Source organism: Ictidomys tridecemlineatus, chromosome 2, assembly GCF_052094955.1.
Source record: "Ictidomys tridecemlineatus isolate mIctTri1 chromosome 2, mIctTri1.hap1, whole genome shotgun sequence".
In the NCBI taxonomy this organism is placed as follows: domain Eukaryota; kingdom Metazoa; phylum Chordata; class Mammalia; order Rodentia; family Sciuridae; genus Ictidomys; species Ictidomys tridecemlineatus.
In genome coordinates this window covers 126,674,857-126,700,149 of record NC_135478.1, presented here as the reverse complement: position 1 = coordinate 126,700,149, position 25,293 = coordinate 126,674,857, and the positions used below count along the sequence as shown (strand labels likewise).

At 40.3% G+C, this 25,293-nt stretch overlaps 1 protein-coding gene across 8 annotated transcripts in view; it reads left to right on the top strand.

The window, feature by feature from the left end:
- Nucleotides 1-22,803, top strand: part of LOC144375335 (uncharacterized) — a 41,286-nt gene extending 18,483 nt beyond the window's left edge. For 5 of the 8 annotated variants that reach the window (XM_078039738.1, XM_078039742.1, XM_078039741.1 and 2 more), the window contains 3 exons: nt 11,960-12,036; nt 13,698-13,835; nt 13,968-14,129. In XM_078039738.1, the coding sequence (XP_077895864.1) occupies nt 11,960-12,036; nt 13,698-13,835; nt 13,968-14,011 (259 nt within the window). In that variant the 3' untranslated portion in view covers nt 14,012-14,129. Of the gene's footprint in view, nt 1-11,701; nt 11,815-11,959; nt 12,037-13,697; nt 13,836-13,967; nt 14,130-17,284; nt 19,204-19,226 lie in introns of those variants that run through there. The other 3 variants (XR_013435020.1, XR_013435021.1, XM_078039743.1) reach the window with 3 other exon arrangements.
- Nucleotides 22,804-25,293: the final 2,490 nt, after the last annotated feature.

Below are 25,293 nucleotides of genomic sequence, written 5' to 3'. Positions count from 1 at the left end.
GATGAGATACCTTGTGCCCTGTTACCATGCAGCAGCAAGACCCTTACTAGATGCTGGCACCAAGCTCTTGGACTTCCCAGCCTCTAGAACTATGAGCTAAATAAGCTTCTATTCTTTATAAATAAATGGACTCAGGCATTTTAGTATAGCAGTAGAAAACCATCAAGACACCATTTTATAGAGGAAAAAAAATGAGGTTCCAAGAAGCTAAGAGATTTTCCTACAGTCTTTCAAAGCTCACAGGAAACCATGATTTCAAATGAGTTCCTTCCACTCTGAGCTCAGGATCTTTGTACAGCATAAAAATGCCTTATATAATGTAATGCTACCTCGCTTCACATAGATGATAAAGGCTTACAGTCATAGATTTCCCATTGTGGTACTCCTACTCCTGCCATGTTTTAAACGCCGTACAGAATTCTTACTTGCTTTGTTTTAAGCAATTATCTCTTAATGAATATTTGGAGATCAGATAAAAGATCTTTTCTACTTATGATGTTATTTTCCATGACTGATGCCCTTCATTCCTTTGTGTGAATGCAGATTTAATTTTACTGTTTTTCTGCTGATGACAATTGCTTTGGAAGCTTTTTAAAATCAGAAAAAGTACTTATTTGCTTTCATTTCTGAAAAATATTTTCATTAGACATGGAATTCTATGGAGCGTTTTTTTGTTTTTTTTTTTTTAACTCTAAGGATATATTTCAGTGTTCCTGGCTTGCATATATCCAATAAGTCTGTTGTTGTTTCATGTTTCTTGTCCCTGTTTATTGTTGTTTCAGTGGGAGGGTAAATCTGGTGTTCTTGATTTAAGTTTCCCTCTTACTACTTCTTGGCCATAGGTTGACATTCTTTTCTCCATTCTAAGGACCTGTGGCCTCTGTTTGTGTCTTCTCTCAGGTTCCCAGGAACTACTGATCATTTGTAGATAGGAAAGGTACCATGAGCTCACCTGTCTGTGTATCTTTGCTGCTGTGTTTGTGCTGCATGCAAAGCTTCTTCCTGACACTTTCAACCTCCTCTGGCGTACTTCCCCATTGGTACATTCACTCAATCACACCGGTAGTTCCAATGGTGGAGTTTCATATGTGGTAAAGGACTTAGACTCTATTATATCCTGCTCCCAGTCACAATGCTCACATCCAGACAGAAAGCTTAAGATCCCTAATTCTCCTCATCCATATGAGATAGATAATTCCATATCATCATTATGTGAAGCTTAGGGAAGGCAATGGGCACCAAAGCATTTAAAAATCAAAACAATTCATTAAAACATGAGGTGTTATTTGGCACTTGCATTTTGTGTGATTGTTGTCTAACAACCTCAGGTTGTACTTTAGGATATACAGATAAAGCTCTCAGTGAGAATTAGGAGGAGCTAGAGATGTCTAGAATTTTTGCCCATGAACCACCACCACCTCGGCCAAGGTTTGGCAAATCCTATCCCTTAGGCAATCATGCCTCTCAACACCCCTTAAACATCTCATTCACCACCTGATGCAATAAACCATCCCAAACTGCTCTTCATCTCAGACTTTGGTTAGGGAAGTAAGATGACCCTAAGTATAAATCTGGACAAACTCTGATGCCTTTGGGAGAATGTAGTCCCCGAGTGAGTACTTTTGATCTGCACAATGTTGAAAATGCCCATTCAGGCGGAGCTGTGTTCTCTATAAACAGTCAGTTCTTTGGCTCCCTTGTCCTCTATCCATTGATCTGCCTGATTTCTGAAGACATCTGGCCTCCGCCACTTAAGCAGAGACTTCTTTGCTGAGAGAATGGGAATCTTTTTGCTTTATATTTAGGAAAGGAAAGACGTCTGTTGGCATTTTTCCTCAAGGGTGGTGGTTTTCATGTTGTCTCTTAACAGTTTGCAGTTTGATGACCTCTCTTATGCAGTAGGTATAGTAATGAAGTACTTTCTCTGGAGTTCTCATCTTTCTAAGCCTACTCGTTCTCTACTCTCCCATTCTGCTATGCTAGATTAACTCCCAGCCCTTGTGCTCCTACGGCTCCTTAAAGCTTCTCTTGTTTTTGTTTCATGAGTATTTTGCTTACTTGAGCTTTCACGAGCAGATAGCAATGAATACTTCTGATGTGTTTGGGTTTATCTTCATAATAGCTTCTGTGGTAATAGCCATTATGGATGGTATGGGGAGTCCCCCCAAAGCTCCTGTATTAGTAATATGGAGGCAAAATTATTACATTATGAGAGTTGTGACCTAATCAGTCCATACTAGTTGGAATAGACTGACTGGGTGGTAACTGTGGGCAGGTGGGTCATGGATAGGGCAGGTGAGTCAAGGTGGGCATGACCTGAAAGACTGCAACTGCCCCTTGGCTCCTTCTCTCTCCTCTCTCTCTCTCTGCTTCCTGGCTGAGGAGAGAGCTTTCTGCTGTCACACCCACCTGCCATGCTGTGTAGCTTCACCTTAGGTCCAGAGCAACGGAGTTTGCCATACATGGACTGAAACCTCTAAAACCGTGAATCCCACATAAACTTTTCCTCCTCTAAGTTGTTCTTGTTGCATATTTTGGTCATGGCACTAAAAAGCTGGCAAACACAGTTGTTTTATGAATTTTGATGCTGTTATTTGGTGCATTCATATTTATCACAGTCCTTATTGTATACTGCTCACTTAAGATTGAAAAGTGCCCTTCTTTGTCACATTTTTTCTTTGCAATATTTCTGTATGTCTGAAAAACTCTCATCATAGAAAATAATTATCAACCAGATTCCATAATTTTTGAAATTAGTTGAAAGGGATTTAGATATTCTTTGTTCTATTCTTTTGACTTTTCTGAAGACCTAAAAATTTTAAAATTGGAAAGGATTTGGGAGGATAGTAATGTGAAAGTCACTCAGAGTTCATGTTCAACATATGTTAACCCTTCTGGTTTGGGAGATGTGGTAGAAGTAAACAGTTTCAGTCACAAAAGGCTTGAATTCAAATTCCACCTCTTACCACCTTAGGCAAATCACTAACCTCTTAAAACTAGTTCTTTACCTGTAAAATGCTAGATGTGTTGGGGAATTGTTATGAAGATAAGATATATTGATGTACATGAAGTGACTTAGAGTATGTTTTAATTTAAAAATTCACTATTTTGCCAAATACCAGTGAATGTATTTAGCAAACATAACTTGGCACTTACTATGTGCCAGATACTATTCTAAACACTTTTCAAATATTAGTTCAAGTAATTCTCATAACAATCACTGCATAGTGCTCTGGTGATCTCCATTTTACTCATGATAAAATACACACAAGAGATAATTACTTTACCCAAAGTCACACAGCTGATAATTGTGAGAGACTGGCTCCAAATCCAAGTAGTTTGGCTCAAGAATCCTTGCTTTGATCTGCTATATATCAACATAAATATTAGAGAAGAAACATCCTGTTATTGGATAGGGAAGTCTGCTATGTTGTATTATTGATTCACTGGGATAATTTTAATATAATTTAAATGTATATTTTAGATTTTTCAGAATATTGCATCAATAACCCAGCTTCTCTGCCAATTTTGGCAAGTAAATTTAAAAAATGAAATAAATACACCTAGTTCCAAACAAAGCAAACCCAATACAACAGCATGAAACAAACAACATGAAAAAAAAAAGCCTTCCTGATGGATGAAAATCTAGATGTAGGTCAGTTAAAATTCTCTTCCCCAAATTGACATAAGACAGACAATTTCCAGTGGGCAGGTGAAAGCCACTGACTATGGATGCATACCTTTACAGATCCATCTGTCAACGTGGTGGAGTCCGTCTCTGCAAGGCAGGAGAAGATGAAGAGGATGGGATGGGCAATGGTTTAGTCAGCTTCTTCACTGCTGTGACCAAAAGACCCAACCAGAAGATAAAAAGTTTTATCTGGGGCTTCACAGTTTCAGAGGTCTCAGTCCAGGCAGCTGGCTGTGTTCCTCAGGGCTCAAGATAACATTAAGGTAGAAGAGTGTGACCGATGGTAGTGTCTCAAGAGATCACACTGAGAAGCAGAAAGAGACTTAGCTTGGGTCATAAAATACATACCCCAAAGGCATGATCCCAAGGACCCACCTCCTCTAGCCACACCCTCCCTGTCTATTGTTATCACTGAGTTAACCCCTATCAGGGGATTAATTCACTAATTATGTTAAACCTTTATAACCCAACATTTCACCTCTAAACCCTCTCGCATGGTTTCACATGTGAGTTTTTGGGAAACACCACATATCTAAATCATAACAGGCAATCAGGAGGCTCAGGCTAAAGGATCTTCTCTGTGAATTAGCTCCTCTGGGGCCCAGGTAAATCCAGTAGTCATGTGGGCAGACGGTACCACCACCATGTCTGTGCTCCCTAAAGGAGAAGTTGAGATACATACAATTAGAAGTATTGGTATCTGCATGCTGATAAACTATGATACATATCACTATGGTTTGAATGTGTCCCCCAGATTTCAAGGGTTGAAAACTTAATCTCAAATTCATATGTTCTTAGAATTCAAGCCTTTGCAAGGTAATTAGGTTTAGATGAAGACACAATGGTGGGGCCTCCATCATGGTACTAATGACCTTATAAGAAGAAGAAAGGAAAACTGAGCTCTCATGCTACTCTTCCTTGCTGTGAGATGCCTTCTGCCATGTTATGATACAGTAAGAAGGGTAGTGATTAGATACTGACACCATGCTCTTGGACTCCCCAGCCTCCAGAACCATCAGATAAATAAACCTCCATTCTTTATAAATTACCTAGTCTCAGATATTTTGTTATAGGTATAGAAAACAGACTTAGACACATTTCCACCCAAAGACTATGAAGGAAGAAGGATTGCCTTGAATATCATAATAGGGAAAGTTCTTTTCGAGCTGTAGAAGACAAGTCATCTGGGGATCCTTATCATACCATGTTCAGCTAGGGGAGAAAAACTGGCTGCTTACGGGTACACTTAGTTTTAAAGGGTGACAGACTGTTTGACCAACAAACACCAAAAAGGGCTTTTGAGCCTATGGTAAGTTAGTATGAGATCATGCAACTGTTAAAATATAATAGGACAGCTAAGATAGTGCCTTCACTGACATGCACACAAATGACCAGTGTCACATACTGCCTTTATTTGCAGACAGGCTTGTCCTTCAGCCTGTTCAGGCTGTTGTCTGATGTTAGCACTGGGATCAGCTTTAGAAAAAGCTGAACAGGGGAGAAGATTCATTGGTTATAACTATTGAAAGGAAGACAAAAAGATTCAGAGTCTGTAATTTTCCCACCCACATTAAGTTATTTGGATAAAACTCTGCTGTCATAACCAGACTGAATTCACTAAAAATAAAGTATGTCTGAGATTACTTCCTCAGGTTTGGCCACTGGCTCCCTATGAGAAAGAGCAGAGAAGTTTGGGGGGTCTTTACTAAATACAGCCCCATTTCAGAAAGTGTTAGCTTTTGTTGAAATTTATTGCAGGAGATTTATCGACTCGTGAGATAAATATTGACCAAGTCAAAGTCAAGGTTATTACTTATCTTCAGGAATAATAAATCTTGGTGTTCTTAGTGACACAAAGTCAATATGTACTTTGCTGCATAAATTCCAAATGAAGAGTTTCATTGAAACATCTGTAAATCTCTCCATCATGACCACGAGCATAGCTTTTTAAAATTTACTATTAAAGAAAGAAGAATACCCAGGCCTGGTGGAAACATCTACTGTTCACCTCTATGAATCGAACTAGGTAGTCCCATTTCCACTGTGAAGAATCTCTGATTCATTCACCAGAAATATAGTCCACTGATGGTGAGTTGATCCCTATTGTCATTGATACTGAGTCAGAAGAATCAAAATTCTTCTCATTCTAAGTAAGAGGCAAAATAAACTCATGGATTACAGACGGCTGGTACGTTTCAGGATTAAAAAGCATTTACTTTTTATCTACGTAAAGGATGGATTCTAGCAAAATTGAAGGGAAAATAAGGAAAAGGAAATGAAAAGAAAACAAAATCTTGGCATGTAGCAAGGTTTCTGCTTCTAGTATCTGTCCACCTTTTCAGTTTGAACCCCTCTGCAAGCATTCATTAGTCACTAAAGTAACTAGGGTACAAACTTGATTTGGTAAAATTAGCTAGGGATGCAGAAAAATGGGAAACCACTGAATCTGAGCTCAAGGAGTACTTCTCCAGGGAGCCTTGGGAGTGGGCAGGCTGCAAGGATCTGTTTTATCAGGGCTCACAATGGCAGTCTCCTGCCTGAAGATGAGTCCCACAATTTTTTTTTGCCAGGAATGAAGGTGGCTTGCATCTGTACAGCTGTGTTCCACTGCATCATGCCTGGCCTCCACTATAGAATCTTAGACTTGGAATGGGAGTCCTGTTCCCTGTCACCTCTCACCTGCAGTACTAAGCTGCTTTTTAAGTGGCCTCTTATTGTTAATTCTTTATTTTTAATTTTTTTATTTAATTAATTTATTTAATGCTGTGCTGGGGATTGAACTCAGGGCTTTGAGCCTGCTAAGCAATTAATCTTATACTGACTTATACCCCCAACCCTTCTGGTTCATTCTCAACATGGCAGCCACAGCACCTAGCGCAGTTTAAGCCTGATCACACCATTCTTCTGTTTAACCTCCTCTGATGACTTCCCATCTGCATTCGTTTCTTAGGGTCTACCACACACACAAAAAAAATACAATCTGCCCTTCATATCCGCAGGTTCCACAGCCATAGATTCCACCCCATGGATGAAAAAAATATATATATTCAGAAACAAATTTCAAGAAACTTTCAAAAAGCAAAACTTGAATTTTCCCTGTGCCAAGCACCATGATGAATCCACCAGAATAAAGGGATGTGTATACATACTTTGACGTAGCCTCCCACCATGAAAGAGAGAAAATGTTATACTGTTGAATCATCCTATGTAGTTAGACCTACTGTGGTTGCATCTGTATGACTTTGTACAGACTTTTTTTTTTTTTGGTCGTTATTTCCTAAATAACACAGTATAAGAACTATTTACATTGTATTAAATATCATATGTAATCTAGAGATGATTTAAAGTACAGAGAAGGATGTGGGTAGGTTATATGCAAATATTGCTCCATTTTAGGTAAGAAATTGAGCATCCTCAGATCTTGGAATCCACAAATTGGGCAGCTTAAAACAATAGAAATTTATTCTTTCTCAGCGTCAGACTGAAAATCTAAAACCAAGGAATCAGCAAAGCTAGGTTCCACCCACAGGCTTTTGGGGAGAATCCTTCCCCGTGTCTTCCAGCGTCTGGTGGTTGCTGCCTGCCGTCTGGGGCATGTAACTGCATCTCTCCGGTTCTGCTTCTTTTGTCACATGGAGTCCTTCCCCACGTGTCTCTCATGTGTCCTCTCATAAGAACACCAGTCATTGGACTTAGGACCTAGCCTATCCAGGATGACCTCATCTTAATTACTATGCAAAGACCCTATCTCCACGTAAGGTCACATTCACAGGTGCCAGAGGATAGGACTGAGCCCTGTCTTTGGAGGGGGGAGTCACAGTCCCACCCACCACATCATCTTCCTCAGAATGAAACTGAACCTGTGTGCCTTTGCCTCTGGGGTCCCTATCCACTGGCTTCTCCCTCCCTCCCAGTGTTGTCGCTGTTGCTGTCCCCATTGCACACCATTCCAGCCATTCTTTCTGATTCCTGAGCAGACCAGACTCCTCTCTCTCCTCCACGCCTTTTTCTTGCTTTCCGACCCCCCCCCCCCCCCCCCCCCCCCCGCCTTCTGCCTGGAATCTATCCTCAAAAGGCTATCTCCTCTTCCTTCAGGGCTCTGTGCACAGAGCCTTCCTTGGACACACGGGGAATACATCTCCACTTCCTCTTTGTAGTACCCCTCTGGATGCTTGACCCCCATCTCAGATAGCTTTTTCCAACTCATTTCTTATTTATTATTTCTCTTCTTTACAAGAATGTGATTTTCTGAACAGCAGGCACCTTGCCTATCTTGGTCCTTCTTTATGAACCATTGCCAGGCAGAGCAGACCCCTACCTAATATTTTTTTGAAGGAAAGAATGCTGCTTCTTCTATCACAGCCCTGAGGAAGGGACATTTTCAAACTTCATGGTGGCCTCTTTATCAGGAAACTGGACTCTTCCTCCTCCTCCTCCTCCTCCTCCTCATCATCAGCATCAGCATCCCTCCTCCTCCTCCTTGTCCACCTCCTTTTCCTCCTCCTCTTTCTTCTCCTTTTTGTACTGGGAATTGAATCCAGGGGGCGCTTTACCACTGAGCTATATCCCCAGCTCTTTTATTTTTTCTTTTGAGACAGGGTCTTGCTAAATTGCTGAAGGTCTTGCTAAATTGCTGGCATTGGTCTTAAACTTTTGATGCTCCTTCTTTGGCCTCCCAAGTGGTTGGATTACAGGAGTGCACCACCATGCCTGGCATTGACTAATTCTTGTTGACACTTTCTGTGACACACTTTTGCTTTGTGCCCACCATTTGGAATAAATTTAATCCTGCTGAAAAAGTTATGAATTGCAGGTTTTAAAGAAATTCAGGCAGTTCGTACACATCTGTATTTAGCATTAAATACTCTATTGTAGTGAAAATATGTTGAGACTTTTTATTTGCCTTTCGCTTATTCAAAAGCTTTTTAGAGTTTATTTCGCTTTTTAGGGTTTGTTACACTTCTAAGAGCATAGTGCCTTTCTAAGGTTTTTATTTTTCTACTCAAATCACAAAACAACCAGGGATCTAGAAAAACTCACATTCAAAGAAAAGACTCTCCTGAGCCTCATTTCTTAGGACACCTCATATTTACTCAATGGAGCTGGCTTTGTAGAGCTGCCTGGGTTTGAGTATGTGCCTATCACATGCTGGTTCCATCACTTTAAGATAATGGAGATGAATCATTGTCCTATAGTACTACAAAGGCCCAGTTTTGTCACCCCATGTCCCCCCCTTCTACCCAGTAATGGAGTTCCTATACTCCAGGGGTAATCTGGCCAACATTGGGTTCTTACAAGTGTGCTTTTCTTTTTCTTTTTATTTGTTCTAATTAGTTATACATGACAGTAGAATGCATTTTGACACATTATACATAATGGGAGGATAACTTCCCATTCTTCTGGTTGTACATGGTGTAGAGTTATGCAGGTCATGTCATCATATATGCATATAGGGTAATGATGTCTGATTCATTCTACTATCTTTCCTAGCCCCTCCCCTCCCTTCACTCCTTTCCATCTGATCCAACATGTATCTATTCTTCCCTAATTATCGCCCACCCCCACCCCCCGTCTTATTGTGAATTAGCATCCACATATCAGAGAAAACATTCAACCTTTGATTCTTTGAGATTGGCTTATTTTGCTTGGTATGATATTCTCTAGCTCCATCCATTTACCGGCAAATGCTACAATTTCATTCTTCTTTATGGCTGAGTAATGTTCCATTGTGTATATACACTACATTTTCTTTATCCATTTATCTGTTGAATGGCACCTAGGTTGATTCCACAATTTAGCTATTGTGACTTATTGTGACTTATTGTGCTGCTATAAACATTGATGTGGTTGTATCACTCTAGTATGCTGATTTTTAAGTCCTCTGAGTATAAAATGAGGAGTGGAATTACTGGGTCAAATGGTGGTTCCATTCCAAGTTTTCTGAGTAATCTTCGTACTGCTTTCCATAGTGGTTACACCAGTTTGCAATCCCACCAGAACGTTTGAATGTACCTTTTTCCCTACATCATCACCAACATTTATTGTGGTCTTGATAATTGTCATTCTTACTGGAGTCAGATGAAATCTCACTGTAGTTTTGATTTTCATTCCTTTAATTGCTAGAAATGTTGAACATTTTTCATATATTTGTTGATCAGTTGTGCTTCTTCTGTGAAGTGTCTGTTCAGTTCCTTAGCCCATTTATTGATTGGGTTACTTGTTTTTTGTGTTTTTTTGGTGCTAATTTTTTTTTTGAGTTCTTTATATATCCTGGAGGTTAATACTCTTTCTGAGGCGACAAGTGTGCTTTTCAATCTCTTTGGTCACTATGAGTTGTTTCCTGTGAGACCATTATTGAAACTCAATAGCCATTGTGGTGGGGCTGGAACGTAGGGCCATTAGGAGGTAGGTAGGCCATGAAGGGGGATTAATGCCTTTCTCACAGGTGAAGGTTTATTCTTGCAAGAATGGATTATTGTAAAGCAAGGCCACCCCTCTTGTTTTTAGTATTCTTCATGTACCTTCTTGCCATTGCAACTTCACCAGGCATGAAGAGGCACACATCCCTCAGTAGATATGGTTGCCTGATCTTGGAGTTCACAGCCTCCAGAACTGTGATCTTAAATAAACTCTTTTCTTCGATAAATTGCCTAGTCTCAGGTATTCTGTTATAGCAATAGAAAATGGGATAAGACAAGGGGTCAACAAATCTTTTACATATGTTAGTAAATAGCTCTTCCAATTCATGTAGACATGCCCACCAATAGGAAAGCAGTCATAGATGAAAATGGCCATGTTTTAATAAAACTTTATTTATGGGCCCCAAAACTTGAATTAGGCATAATTTTCAAGTGTCCCACAATATTCTTCATTTGATTTCTTCAACATATATTTAAACATATAACAACCACTTAGCTCCCAGGCCATATGAAAACAGGTAATAGTTAGGTTTAGCTTATGACCCTGCTGTACTTGGGGGAAAGGGCACAACTGCACATGGTGACTCAGAGAATTAGTGAGTACATGTTTTAACTCATAGCCCAAGGCATGAACAATAATTGTATTCATTGATCCCTATCACATAAAAAAAAACTGATGCTTTCCGTGACATAAAGCAGGAGACTGAGGCCCAGCATAATTTTCATATGTATAAGTTTAGACTTGCAGCTATAACACTTATTCCTCACCTAAAGCTCAGAGCAGTTTTCTGTCAACTGCCGATCGACACTGATGAACTTGATATCCTTGTTATACTTTCCCTCACTTAATTTTACTACATGTGCTTTGATCTCCCTTTTCCAAAGCTCTCTCTCTTTTCTGGGATGTCAGTGTTTCTCTTAGAAATTGCTAATATTTTAGGGAGCTGGTTAACCAGGAACTGGGATAGTTTGGAGTTAGAAAGTCCCAGTCTCAGGAAGGCTCTGAAGAAGGGAACTACATAGAAGAGAAGCACTATGAGATGTGGAGACACGAACAGGTTGTTTTCCTATGTATGCACAGGAGAAAAAATAATACAGGGATTACTGCTTCCTTTAAAGTATGTTTACAGACTACAGATTTTAGGTGTCAGAACCAAACTACACAAGTTCTAATCACATCTCAACTTTTGCCAGAAGGATATGACTATGGGGTGGGGGCACATAAGCTCAAACCTGAGAGCTTCCTTTATACAATTAAGATGATAATCATAACAGTATGATTAAGATTTCCAAAGCTATGATGTGCATATCTCTTGGTTCTGTACATAGTATGGAACATTTAACAATATTAGCTAATTTCTTAAATTGACTTTTTATTTTGGAATAATTTTATTTATAGAAAAATTGTAAAGGTAATATAGGCAGTTGCCATAAACCCTTCAGCCGGTTTCCTTTCATTGATAACATCTTATATAACCCTACGACATTTGTCACAACTAGAAAATTAACATTGGTGTAGACTATTAATTAAAATCCAGACTTTATTTGTATTTCTCCAATTTTCTACTCATCCTTTTTTTTTCTTTTCCAGGATTTTATCCAGGATCACGGAATACATTTCATCTTCATATCTCCTTATTTTTTCAATCTATGGCAGTTTCTTGGCTTGCTTTAATTTCACCATCACCTTCATGAAGCATACTGGTCAGATATTTTATATGTTTTCCATCAATATGAGTTTGGCTCATGCTGTTTATTTTATTTTTTCCCCTCTGTACTAGGATTCAACTCAGGGGAACTCTACTATTGATCTACATCCACAGTCCTTTTTTATTTTATTTTGACATAGGGCCTGGCTACGTTGTCCAGGATGGCCTTGGACTTGTGATCCTCCTGCCTCAGCCTCCGGAATCACTGGCATGACAGGTCTGTGTCACCACACCCAGTTGGCTAATGCTTTTTCACGATTATGTTGGGGTTACGTTTGGGGGAATGAATACCACAGAGGTGAAATGCCCTCTTCATCACATAATGTCAGAGGTCCATGATCTCAGCATGACTCATTGCTAGTGAAGTTAACCTTGATCCTTTGGTTATGATGGTGTCGGCCAGATTTCTCCACTGTCAAGTTGCTTGTTCTTTCTTACCAATTCTATAGAAAGTGAGTCCTTGGGTCTCTCCCACATTCCAGAGGAGAAGAAATAATCTTCACCACCTGGAGGGGAGAAAACTTTGAAGATATTCCCCTATTATTTATAGTAAGGAAGATTTGTCCCTTCTTACTATTTATTTATTCAATTTTTTTTGTTTGTATCCATCTAGATTTATGAACTGCTACAGCTTTGGCCACTGGCTGCTCTTTCAGAATGGCTCCTATATTCTCTTATATTCTTTTTTTTTTTTCCTGAACCTTGCCTAGTGCATGCTAGGCAAGCACTGTACCACTGAGCTACATCCTCAGCCCTTTCTATTTCTCTTAAATTACTAGTTTTTTGAAATATTTTTAAAGCAGCCCTTATTTTTGGTGGCATGAATTACTCCAGGCTGATATGGAATATAGTTATTAATACAATCATATAACTGTAGGGAGGATTCATGATTTAGGGGCCTTTTATCATTTGCTTTGGCTGGAGTCCACTTTCCCTTAGATGCCCATCAGCACACAGTTTCCTGCAGGCTACCAGAGAAGGGATTAACACACAGAACTTCTCTCCCAGCTGGACCCGAAGGTCCTCACTTGAAGGGGCTATATCAAAGCTGAAAAGAAGTTTCTCTTTTCCTGTGTTGATAACCGGAGGCTGCTGGTTACCATATTCCTACCTCTTGGGAGAACTTATCTACAGAAGAAGTCAATACAATGGGAGGCAAAGCTGACCCAGAGAGACAAAGATCTTTCTGCCTGTAAGATTTGACCTTCTGTCCAGTTCTACTTGATGATCTTCTGAAGTCTCTAGTAAAGCCAAGAGGTTCCCTTTGCTTTTTAAGCTCACCAAGTGTATGACTTGTTTGAGATAACCAGGATAAGAAAACCCACCCCTCTGCGAACTTCTCCCTTTGCAGAATTAACCCTCCAGTGGACACCACGTCACAGTGCCCACACTTGCTCACACATGGACACAATCATTTTGCTTATAGACTGAATAAAGCTTTAAATGGACTTCAGGAAGCTGCATTTTGAAACCTAGTAATCACCCCTGTCTTTCACTTTATGTAAATATACATCTATGATATGAGATTTGTTTCAAATAATGCAATTTTTCAGTATATCCTTTTAATAATTTTAATAATAACACTACCTAATGCTCATAAAGACATGATGGAACCCATCCATTCACATATTATAGGAAACAGAGTTAAAGGTTATACAAATCAATCTCCATAAGATTATGGATATTTTGAGCCAGTAATCTCACTTGGGGATATAATCTGAAGAACTAAATCCAAAACAGATAGAATCATAACTACAAAAAATTATCATTATGATCTGATAATTTAATAAAGCTGGAGAGAGTTGAAATGTTCCACAATAGGGACTTGTTGGAAAAAAATAATGAAATCTTAACTCTGAAATGTTATGTGATTTTTAGATATTGCTTGCGAATATGAGGATATTCAAGCAAGATACAAAGATGTTCATTATGGAGACTACATGAGTTGGCATAGATTGTCATACCTCAGAAGAAGAGGAAGAAACCTCAGGAGTTCGAGGACACAGGGAAGTTCACGTGAGTACAAAGTGAGAAGTCTGCCGCCTGCAAGCCTGGAAGAGAGTCCTCACCGGACACCAGTCACGCCAGCTCCTTGATCTTGGACTTCCTGCCTCCAAACTGTGACAATATCCATTTCTGTTGTTTTAGGCACACAGCCTGTGGGATTCTGTTATGGAATACTGAGCTCATGAATACAGGAGCAGAGAGATATGAGCCTAGGATATCCTTGAAAATGAGAAACCCTGAAAGTAATTGATGAACAACAGACATGTCTACAAAAGAGGGTGAAATAAAACAACATAAACAGAATGGCAGAATACATGTTTGATTAATAAGTATCAGATACTTTCAATTCTCTTTTCCTAGCCTTTATGCTATTCTTTTATTTGGGGGGGGGTCATATATATATATATATATATATATATATATATATATTTTTTTTTAGATATACATGACTGTAGAATGTCTTTTGACATAGCATACAAACATGGAGTATAACTTCCCATTCTTGTGCTTGTACAAGATGTAGAGTTCACTGGTCATATCTTCACATATGAACATAGGAAATTTATGTCCAGTTCATTCTACTGTCTTTCCTATTCCCATTCCCCCTCTATTGCCCCTCTTTCTCCCCTGTCCAATGTGTTGAGCCTCCACTCCTCCAGACCCTTACCTATTGTGAGTCAGCATCCGCATATCAAAGAGAACTTTGGGCCTTTGGTTTTCTGGGATTGGCTTATTTCACTTGGCATGATAGTCTCCAGGTCCATCCATTTACCAGCAAATGTTATAATTTCATTTCTCTTTATGAATGAGTAATATTCCACTGTGTATAATATACCACATTTTTTAATCCATTAAACAATGTTCATAGCAGTTTAATTCACAGTAGCTAACCTATGGAACCAACCTAGGAGCCCATCAACAGATGAATGGATAAAGAAAATATGGTACATATGCTGTTCTTTTTAAAAAGACTATTTTATTGATATAGCTTACAGAAGGCACCTACCATTCAGTTGATGTTTTAGTATTCTCACAAAGTTGTACAACTCTTACCATTGCCCCACACAATGTCTTCACTCCAAAAGGAGACCCTGTGCCCATTAGCACTCTCCCCACATTTCCCATTTTCCCCTCCTCCCAGTTCATGGAAACTCCTTGTCTACTTTTGGTCTTCAGGGCTTTGCTCATTCTGGATATGTCATAAACGGAATGACGCACTCTCTCAGGTCTGAAGTTATGGCATCTTCTGGCAGGAGGTTCCTCCCTCTGTGTTGTCCCCTGGAATCTGTGTCAACACTAGGGCAGTTTTAGGACTTGCCTAGTTTATTTTGTGACTCTTGGTAACCATGACCTCCATTAAATGGTATCTTGTATCTAGGAAACTGATGTTGCTTAATTGTTTTTGTTGTTTTTTTTTTCAGTCTAGGGGATAAATATGACACCTGTCACTCTATGTTGACCCTAAGTGGGATCCCCTCACTACCTGTACACAATTTTATATTTTGTGTTTCACATGAAATTTCATTTGAATAGTGTCTTATGGGGACTGGGGTTGTGGCTCATTGGTAGAGCACTTGCCTCATAAGCATGGGTTTGATCCTCAGAAAATAAACAAATAAAATAAAGGTATTGTGTCCATCTACAACTAAAAAAATATTTAAAAAATAATAGCATGTAATGTGGACAGAAAACAGTTCTTATACTTCTGACTGAGAGCAGTGATCAAAGGAAAAGAAGGAGAAAGAGAGCATAGACCTAGGATGTATGGTATATAGTCCATGCTAGAAAACTCAGGTGCAACTTATCAAAATGTCAATTTTTCCTCAGAACTTTCTCCTTGAGAAACATTTCCTAGATAGATTCTTCCTGAAAGTGCCTCTACAGCCCTCACATCAATCCTTCCAACTTTGTATCATCATTTCAATATATTTTGCTGTCTTGTACATAAAAAATTGTAATATGAGTACATATTTACTCATATTAAAATTATTTTTTAACTTTGTCTTTCTCTTAGGTAACTGTAAACTCCATGAGGCCAAGAGAATATGCTATGACTTTATCTCAGACTTATCATAATTCCTGGCTCCTGAGTGCTCTATATAATTATGTTGTACCAAATCCATCATATAATCTCTTTTAATTCATAAATCAAATCCATTATGTCAGCAAGCTGGTTTTCTCTTTTTTAGTAGGGAAGAAAAAGAAAGGTAAAGAAGTTCAAATGTTCTGCCTAAGATAAATAGTGAAGAAATCGGAGAGCATGGACTAGATCCGGCTATGAATCTAAGCTCATTTGCATCTCTGGAATAGTACCCTGCAATAGAACTTTCTGTGGTAATGAAAATGTTCCAAATCCAGGGTGTTCAATATGGCAGCCACTAGCCACATGTGGCTAATGAGTGTGACTGGTGTGACTGAGGACAGTAAAATTTAAACTCATTGAAATGTGAATAGCCACCCGTGTCCATTAGCTACCATGTTGCACAGTATAGCTCTAGACCGTTACAGAGGTACCTCCTTTCTCTTTCAAGAGACAAGAAGTTCTGATCTGAGAATTTTTAAATTGGTTTCTGAAAAAAGAAGGAAATATGTAAAATGTTTCTGCCGTAATCTTGCCATAAAAGAAAGAATACTGTCTAAATTTTTTAAAAAGACTGAATCTAAGAAAAAAGATAGATTAAAGGGTCAATGACAAAAATGACCAAATGAAAAAGTATTCTCTCAGAAGAAAAAGTTTCTTAAAAAAAAAAACACAAATTTCCAGATTCAATGAGGAAAGATCTGATCTTAACTATCTTTATTTCTATGTGACTAGCTTGGTAAGTGTGTGCATATAATTAATATATATCTCCCTATATACATATAATTACACATACATACATATAAGTACATATAATTAATATCTCTCTATGTATATACATACATACATAGATATAGATACACATATGTAGGTAGATAGATAGATACACACACATACATACTTGTTCTTTTAAAATCTCTTTAAATCTTATCCTGCAAAGAGGAAAAATCTCCAATTCAGTAACCAGCCATGTGGTGAGATATGGCCTCACTGATAGTGGTTCATTCATTCTTATCTCTCAATGTTAAGGGCACCCAAAAGATCTCCTCTGTCCTGCCTAACTTGTCTCTTTCTTCTTGAAGGATGATGTGTTAGTTCCCTAGAGGTGTTGTTGCAAATTACCACCAGCTGGGTGTCTCAAACAACAGAAATTCACTCTCTCACAGTTCTGGGAATACGAAATCCAAGGTCAAGGTGTCGGCAGGCTTGATTCCTTCTGAGGGTTCCTCTCCCCAGCTTCCTTTGACCATGGCAGTCTTTGAGTTTCTTGGCTGATCTCTGCCTTCACATTCACATTGTTTGGGAAGAGGAAATATGGGCAGGGGCTGGCCATCATTATTTGAGGGTGTCTATGCAATTTTTGCTCTTTCTCCTGCAGGCTGGGCTCCAGGTACATGACACATGCCAAACTGGACTCCTGAGAAGAATTGACTGAGAACGTTTGCACTGGCCACTCAGAAACAAGATGGAGAGAATCCACTCCGTTTCTGAACAGAGAACTGTGAACTTGACACTTCAGGGTTGGTTCTAATTGGCCAAGTTTGTATCAAGATGAGGGTGCAGAGCAATATGCAGCCTCACTTCTATTTCCTGCTCTCCCTTTCCTAGTTCAGCTTCCTCCTAGAATCCAACTGTGCATCCTTTCTGTGGGTTTACTAAGCTCTCCCAATATTCTTCCCCGAATGCTTTTTTTATTGCCAAAATTCATATAAAGAGAGTTTATCTTTAGCAACTGAAAGTCTTGACTGAGACTCAGAGGATGGAAGGACAGAAAGTGAAGGAAAAGGTGGTAGATCAGGTATCCTGGGCAGTTCTCAGAGACAGAGATTACATTTAAGTTGAGAGAATTGCTCCTTCACCCCCTAGTTCCCCCAAACCAGCAGTAGGTGCTTTCCCAAGAACAGGTATTGCTCCATGGTTTCCACAGACGGGTTCCAATGAGTAAGATGAGGCTTTGTTTATCATTGCTTCCCCACCCAAACCACACTCAAATAAGCAGTGAAAACCTCCAGACCTTAGTCATCAGTCGAGGTAAATTATAAACTTCTAAGAGTGTGGCTTCTCTGAGATACCACATTTTCCTCGTATAATGAGCCTGCAGTTTGTGGCAAAGAATGACTTAAGAACAAGTGAACTCACTGTCTAAAAGGAGAGTTTTTATCACTATCAATTGCTCTCTGACTGACAGGGCTGTTATTTCTTTCGGTAGGAGAAAAGGCTAAAATACAGAGAGAAAACCTAGAAATAAACACAGCCTGCGTAATGGCAAGGTTTTGTGTTGCCAAAGTCAAAAGAGCAAGTTCCTGGGTAAGAAACCTCATCTACTCCTGCCCCTTTTACAGTGATTCTGTATCATCCATGGAAATTAAAGCAGCTGCCACATCTTCATCACGGTAGCGGCTGTGCTGCACTGGGAGGCAACAGGGTTGAAACGCCGTTCCCACAGTTGAGAAGCTCAGAGTTAAACTGGAAGTGGTCAGCAGTGCCCTAGGCTGCGTATGAAAAGTCCTCCAAAGCAGGTGGACAAATGTTGCCTCATGGACCCAGAGAGCTCCAATGGAATTTGCCTTTGGCGGGGGACATCAAAGGCTTCCCAGAGGAAAGGGCATTGCGGGTAGATATTGCAGAATGCATGGGAATAAGCATGCGGAGGACATGAAAAGTATAAGGTAGGAGTGGGTGAGCTCAGATAGTAATCAAGAACTTGACCTGAATGGAATGTGGGACATGGGAGAGGAGGCCAAAGGAGAAGAAGGGATGGGGTCCCAGAGTGTTCTGGTTGGCAATAGCAGGGAGAGAAAATGTCTCACAAGCTTACTTATCATGCAGTGGTGGGCATAAGCAGATTTAGGATTTAGAAAATCACTCTGGCAGGAATGTTGAAGGTGTATGTGGAGGCTGTAGGATGCCAACTTATACTGGAGCGGATTATTGTGGGAATCCAGGTGAGGTATCCTGACCTGACATTGAGGCATGGTTTGTAGTCTTTCTGATCTTGCAAACCAAAGAGGAAGTTGAGCGAGTTCCCCTTTTTAAATGTTCGCCCCACAGTTAATTTTGTATTGTTACTAGGAAAATTCTTTGAGGCAGCAGCAGAAGGCACATTGCAGATGGCAGAAATATTTTTCACAGTTTTTATGGTGGATAACAATATACTTGACATTTTTCTCATTAAATGTGAGCTTTGCTGTATGATTAAACACGCTAGGCATCTGTGATCTAAAATTACAAATGTGAAAAGCAACAGCTCAAATGTTTCAGTCAATAAATACACAGGAGACAGTCAACATGTAACAACTCCTTCATATGCTCTCTTCAAGGAGCTGCTCCGCTGACATTGACAAGGATTTTGGGAATGGCTTCACCTTCACGCTAAGGACAGCAAGGACACTGATGTCCCAGACTACTAATTACACCCTGGAATTCCAATAGAGGTGAATGGTTTCCATTAGGAAATCTCAAAACGCTGAGGACCCACAGAGCCAGGGAGAGAATGGAGGTTTTATTGAGGCAATTAGGGAATTACCCAAGGGATCCCTGGAGGGGTAGAATTGCACTCAGTGATTCAGACATAATGGAGAAGTGTATAAGGTTTGTGGATGAGTCCAGTCATCAGTAGCAATGTGCTTGTCTGTTTGTTGAGTCAAGTCTCACCAGTGTATGTGTAGGCGTTTGTGTATACGAACCCACGTGTGTATAAATGTGTCTTGCACTCTCTGCCAAGGCGGGAGACAAGGGTTCCTTCCTCCCCTAGGCTGATCACGGATGATCCATTGGCACAGGCTGCCTGGAGTCTCCACTGAGAACAACTTTTGTGTCTAAGTTAGCTTCCTGGCTAGGGGTACTGAGTCACTCATTGACATCTGCATGAATGGAGAACAGACGAAGGGTGTAACCATGAGGACAGACAGAAAACAGGCAGGTGTAGATCTCAGCGGACGGAAGAGAATCCACACACAGTGATGATAAAAAGCAAAATCAGAAATTCCAGCTGAAGAGATTCTGCCTAAATCATGGGAAAGGATACTATCATGCTTGGTACATCTGCATGTTCTGAAGACATATTCAGTGTACAAGGATGAAGGGACTGAGAGACTGAGTCAGGATAATGGGGGGGGCAGAGGAATGTGACAAGGTGGCTGAGAGGAGCAACTTGGAATGAATAAAATTATAGAGCAGGGGTGGAGGCAGCAGAAACACAGTCAGAGCAAGGAATCCACCACCTAGCCACAACACAACCCTATTTCTGAGTCATGTTGGTAGGAGATTTCTTCTCTCTATTTTTTTAATACTTAGTTGATTTTATTTTTTTAAACATATGACAGTGGAATGCATTACAATTCTTATTACACATATAGAGCACAATTTTTCATATCCCTGTATATAAAGTATGTTTACACCAATTCATGTCTTCATACATGTACTTTGGATAATGATGTCCAATCACATTCCACCATCCTTGCTAAACCCCTACCCCCTCCCTTCCCCTCTCACCCCTCTGACCTATGGGAGCATGGGAGGAATAGACAAACTAGGTTTCTTTTCTTGGGGGCATTGGAGCCAGGCTTCTGCTTAGAAACCCAAATTCCCCAGTGTCCTTGACAGTGTGCCTACATTAGTTTGCTCATGCTGCCATAACCAAGTACCATCCCTGAGTGGCTTAAATTACAGACGATTATAATCACAGCCCTGAAAATTGCAAGTTCAAGGTCAAGGTGCAGGCAGGACTGGTCTTTCATGAGGCCTCTCTCCTTGGTTTGTAGATGGCATCTCTTCCCTAAGACCACTTGTATGGTCTTCGTACTGTATACATCTGGGTTCTTATCTCCTCTATTAGGATACAGATTGGATTAGATTCTAATGACCTCATTTTAACTTAATAATCCCTTGAAAGATCTTATTTCCAAATACAGTCAAATTCTCACTTATTGGGGTTAGGATTTCAACATACAAATTTGGAAGGGACCCAATATATCTTATAACAGTAACTTCAAGACCCTTGTGGGTGACCCCATGTGCTACCCCCCCTCCCGGGCTTATTCAGGAAGTTTCACCCATCATTTCCTCTAGTTATTCTTCCCTGTCTGGGAGATTCAGAGCCTAAAGTCAAGATCTCTGATAAGTCTCTCATTGCTAGAAGAGCTCATCAGGCTGAGATTGGCTCTCAAGTCCTCTGAGAATCAGCCAGTAGGTGAGACACCTGTTCTCCTACTTGCAGTAATGCTGCCTGGAAGAGAGAGAAGTGAGAATGATAAAAGTCTCCCCCCTCTCCAGCTAGTGCTCGTGAAAAGTTGAGCATCTTAAAGACAAAGGATGGGCTCTCACAGATAGTGTGGCATTTAAAGGTGACACAGGCATGTTCCCCCAGCCAGACTTTATTCCTTCCCACCTGGCCCTAAGTAATTGAGCAGCAGGGAAAGTCTGGCCTCTCTCTCTGCATTTGCTTCTGCCTCCTAAGTAGGGGAAGAGTCAAGGTGAGAGATAGACAGATTTCTAAATGAAATTTTATTGAGTTAAAAGTTTCCCCTTTCAAGTGGCTACTCCTTTATCTTGTGGCTGGCTCACTGAGGTAGGGCTGAATCTAGTTTGTGACCTAGGAAGTCACCTTGGGCTTCTCAGCTCCTGAAGTTTCAGCTAGGGACTCAGCTGTGACGTGTTCTCTCTAGTCCAGTTCTCAGGGAAGCCCTATGCTTTCCTTATCAATTTCACATTTTGCTTCAGATAAGTGAAGCCTCAGGAGGGGAAGAGGAGTAAGGGGTAGTACTTATACACTCAAGTTTGTCCTGAACTGTCAATCATTCCGTTAGAAGGATTTTTTATAGGTTAAAACAATCAAATAAAATAACATGTCAAGTGCCTAGATCTTGCCTAAGTTTCCATAGAGTCGATATTCAAATATTAGTTCCTTCCTTCTTTTCCATCCAAGGAGAACTCCCTTCAGTGGACCCTGCTCACAGTTTTACTTAGGGACAGGTCTGTCTAGGATCAGGAAATTTAAGCTCAGAGGCCAAAAAGGAACTGGGCTTGAAATCCCAAATGTGATTGGGAAAAAAAAAGAAAAAACACACCTGGCAAGGTGGGACTACAGCATAGGTACCACGCTCCAGGTGTCTGTGACAGAAGACATGGTACACAGATTGGGTAGAAATATTGTCCCACTCTCACTTTTATTCACGTTTGGTTGTCTCTCTCCAGGGCACCCAGAGTGGACTTGTTCAGATGTTCAATTACAGCATGATTCTTGTCCATTAAATTTCTCTGTTGCATTCTTCCACACCATGTGGAGAAGCCAAAGTCCTTACAATGGACCATAAGTCCCTCTACTCCTAAATGTCTTTGACCACTTGTCTCCTATCTCTCTCTCCCCACTGATATGCCTCGAATATGCCAGGTAAGCTCCGACTGCTTACCATTGCCACCTGTTCCTTCCTCATCTCTGATTTCCCCCATAGGTGAGGGCATGCTCACTTCCTTATTGCTTGTGGATCTTTATTCAGATGCCACCCTCTTGGTAACCCTTCCTGTCTCCATTCCCTGCTTTATGTTTTCATCATTAGCACTTGACACCAGCTAATATCCTTAACTGTCATATTATTTTTCATAACTTCTCTTGCCTTGAAAATAAACTACAACCATTTTTATTGATAATACCCAGTATTCCTGGTACACAGCAACCCAAAATCGAATGAATTGAATGCAACAATGTTCATTTGTGGAAGGAAGAGAACACAATCTTGATCTGCCCATGCCCATCCAACTACAGAGAGCCAAGACCTTAAAAGTCTAATTGCAGCCCAGCTAAATGCAGTCAAGACTATGAGGGTTATCTATGCCCCAAAACTGTGCTAACCTGTCTCCATTATATCAAGAAGTGAACCCCTGGCAAAAATAACAAAAGCAATTTACCGGTAAGCTATAATGGTTATCATTATATTAAGGTATCAGGAAACTAGCAATTCAATGTGTACTCATGCACCAGGGTTGGGAATAAATGAAAGGAATGGAAGTTCTGTTCAGAGATCCCCAAACATATATTTAAGGAGTAGAAACCTTGATAAATTAAAAATGCCAATATGGTGAAAGAAGAACTCTTAAAAAAAAAAAGAACATGAATACGGGGTAAAGTTGGGAGTTCATAACCCACTTGAATCAAACTGTGAAAGATGATGTATTAAGAACTGTGTAATGTTTTGAACGACCAACAATAAAAAAAAAAAAGAAAAAAAAAAGAACATGAACTTGCTATAGGATAAGAGATTCTTGGACATCATTAAAAAAAGAGCTGTGAAAGTTCAGCAACGTGGTAGGAATCCAGTGGAACCACAACCAAATCTGTCCTGTCTACATCAGTATCTGAAACCAGAGGTGGCCTCTCTGAATGGCATGTGTGTAGCACATGTAGATGAGTGTGTGAGGGAAGTTTTGCAATGATTGAACACGTGCGTAGGAAAGAACACTCCATGAAGGCAAGGGCCACCTGTCTTTTGACGCTACTGTTGACTTAAAACCCTGCATGTCATAGATATTCAATTGATATTTATAGAATGAATTCATGCTAAAAACTAGACTTTGGGTTCATTGATGCTTTTTAAAAGTTTTCTCAAGGATCCAATACAGAGAATTGTTAGTGGATATTATATGACATTCTAAAAAAAATGTGCATATGTGTTTATGAGTATGAGCACATGCAAGAGTCTGGAGAAGGTTTTAGAGCCAACAGCTCAGTTTCCAAGTATCTGGGTGGCTCTCTTGGCTGTTTGATTGTATTACCTTCTCAGCCACCTTTTGTCAGTGACAGAAAAATGGCCTAAGGTCCAACGGTGTGGGCCCTGGAACCAAGCTGCCTAGTTTGAATTTCAGCTCAGCAGTGTCCTTTCCATATGACCTCTAGCAAGTTCCTACATTGCCCTAAGCCTCTGTCTACCCATGTATACAGGAATAATGATGGTTCTTCTCATAGCGTTGATTTCGGGATTAAGGGAGGTAATCCAGGTGAAGCTCTTATCGGTGTGCCTCTCATGTGGGATGTGTTCAATGAGGGGTCCATTCTCATCGTGCCTTGAGAACAGGGAATGTAAGTATGAATCCATCACAACCTCCATGGAAGCAGGGCAGAGAAGAAAGAGATGGGTCTTGTCTTGCCAAGTGGAAGCTGGGAGTGGGTCAGTCTTGGTCTTTTCCAGGACAGGAGGAGGGTATGTTGTTACTTCTGAAGACTTTGCATGCTAAAGAAATGAGCCGAGACTGGGGCTATCCAACAGAGCCCGGTTCCAAATAGGACAGGGTGGTTACATTCTGAAGAAGGCCCAGACACACCATCAGGGTCTAGGGATGGATCTCAGGGTCTCGTGGAAATAGAAACAATGAGAAGTCAGATTAGGACCAAAGAGGTGGTGGGTGTAGGGACTGGTCCTGAGGTACTTCCTGGAAGATTGCCACCTACTGGCTCCATGCTGGTTTGCGCTTGAGTCAGAATGACTTCAAAGGTCATGGACAGGGCACCCAAGGAAAGAAAACAGCAAGGCAGCCCCAGGAACTCTTCTGGTGAGTTCAGATTTAAACAGCACATGAATAAAACATGGAAAAAATGGCATCATATTCTGTGGGGAGTATGAAAGAAGTGTGAGTTTATAATGCTCGTATCAGGAAGACTAAGACCTGATGTGCACCAAAGGTTACAGGAATTCCTAACAGCGGCAAAAGGAGCTCAGAAAGAAGAATAGGATCAGGAGGATTTGAGGCTCATAGTACAATGATGGTAGATGGCAAAAACAGACAAAGAAAAGCCAGTGACAACAACCACCACCAAACAACTCTTTGGCCCTAAGTCACGAAGAATGTACTAGCACTAACAGGAAAAATGAAGCCCAGTGGGAGTGTGAGAGGGTCAGGGAGAAATTCTCCAGTAGCTACTCTTAGCATATGTGTCACTGATGAGTTTCTTGGACCTGCATGGAGTCTCAAATTTAAGGTAGAAACCACAATTTCGAAATCCACATATTTCTTCCTTAAAAACACTGGAATTCTTGCAATATTAGATGATTTGGCAACGTTGGGCCCTTGTTCCTGGATGGTAAAGTCTGAGGGCTTGCCACTAACTTCAGATGGGCATTCCCAATTCCTCATGGACTCCTTCCCTCTCCCCGCCTCCTATTTGGCTCCTGTGGACGCTTGAGTTTATGTGTGATGTAAGCGCTCTAAGTTCATCCAAGTCTTCACACATCCCAAGGGACTGAGAGACCTTGTAATGACAATATTAAACTTCTGTGGGTGATCTTGAAGGAATCCTAGAAATCCTAATTGGTGTTATGAAATAAAAATGAGCAGGATCACTGCAATTCTCAAAATAAAAGAGAGTGAAAAGTTCTATGAGCAAGTTGCAGAAAC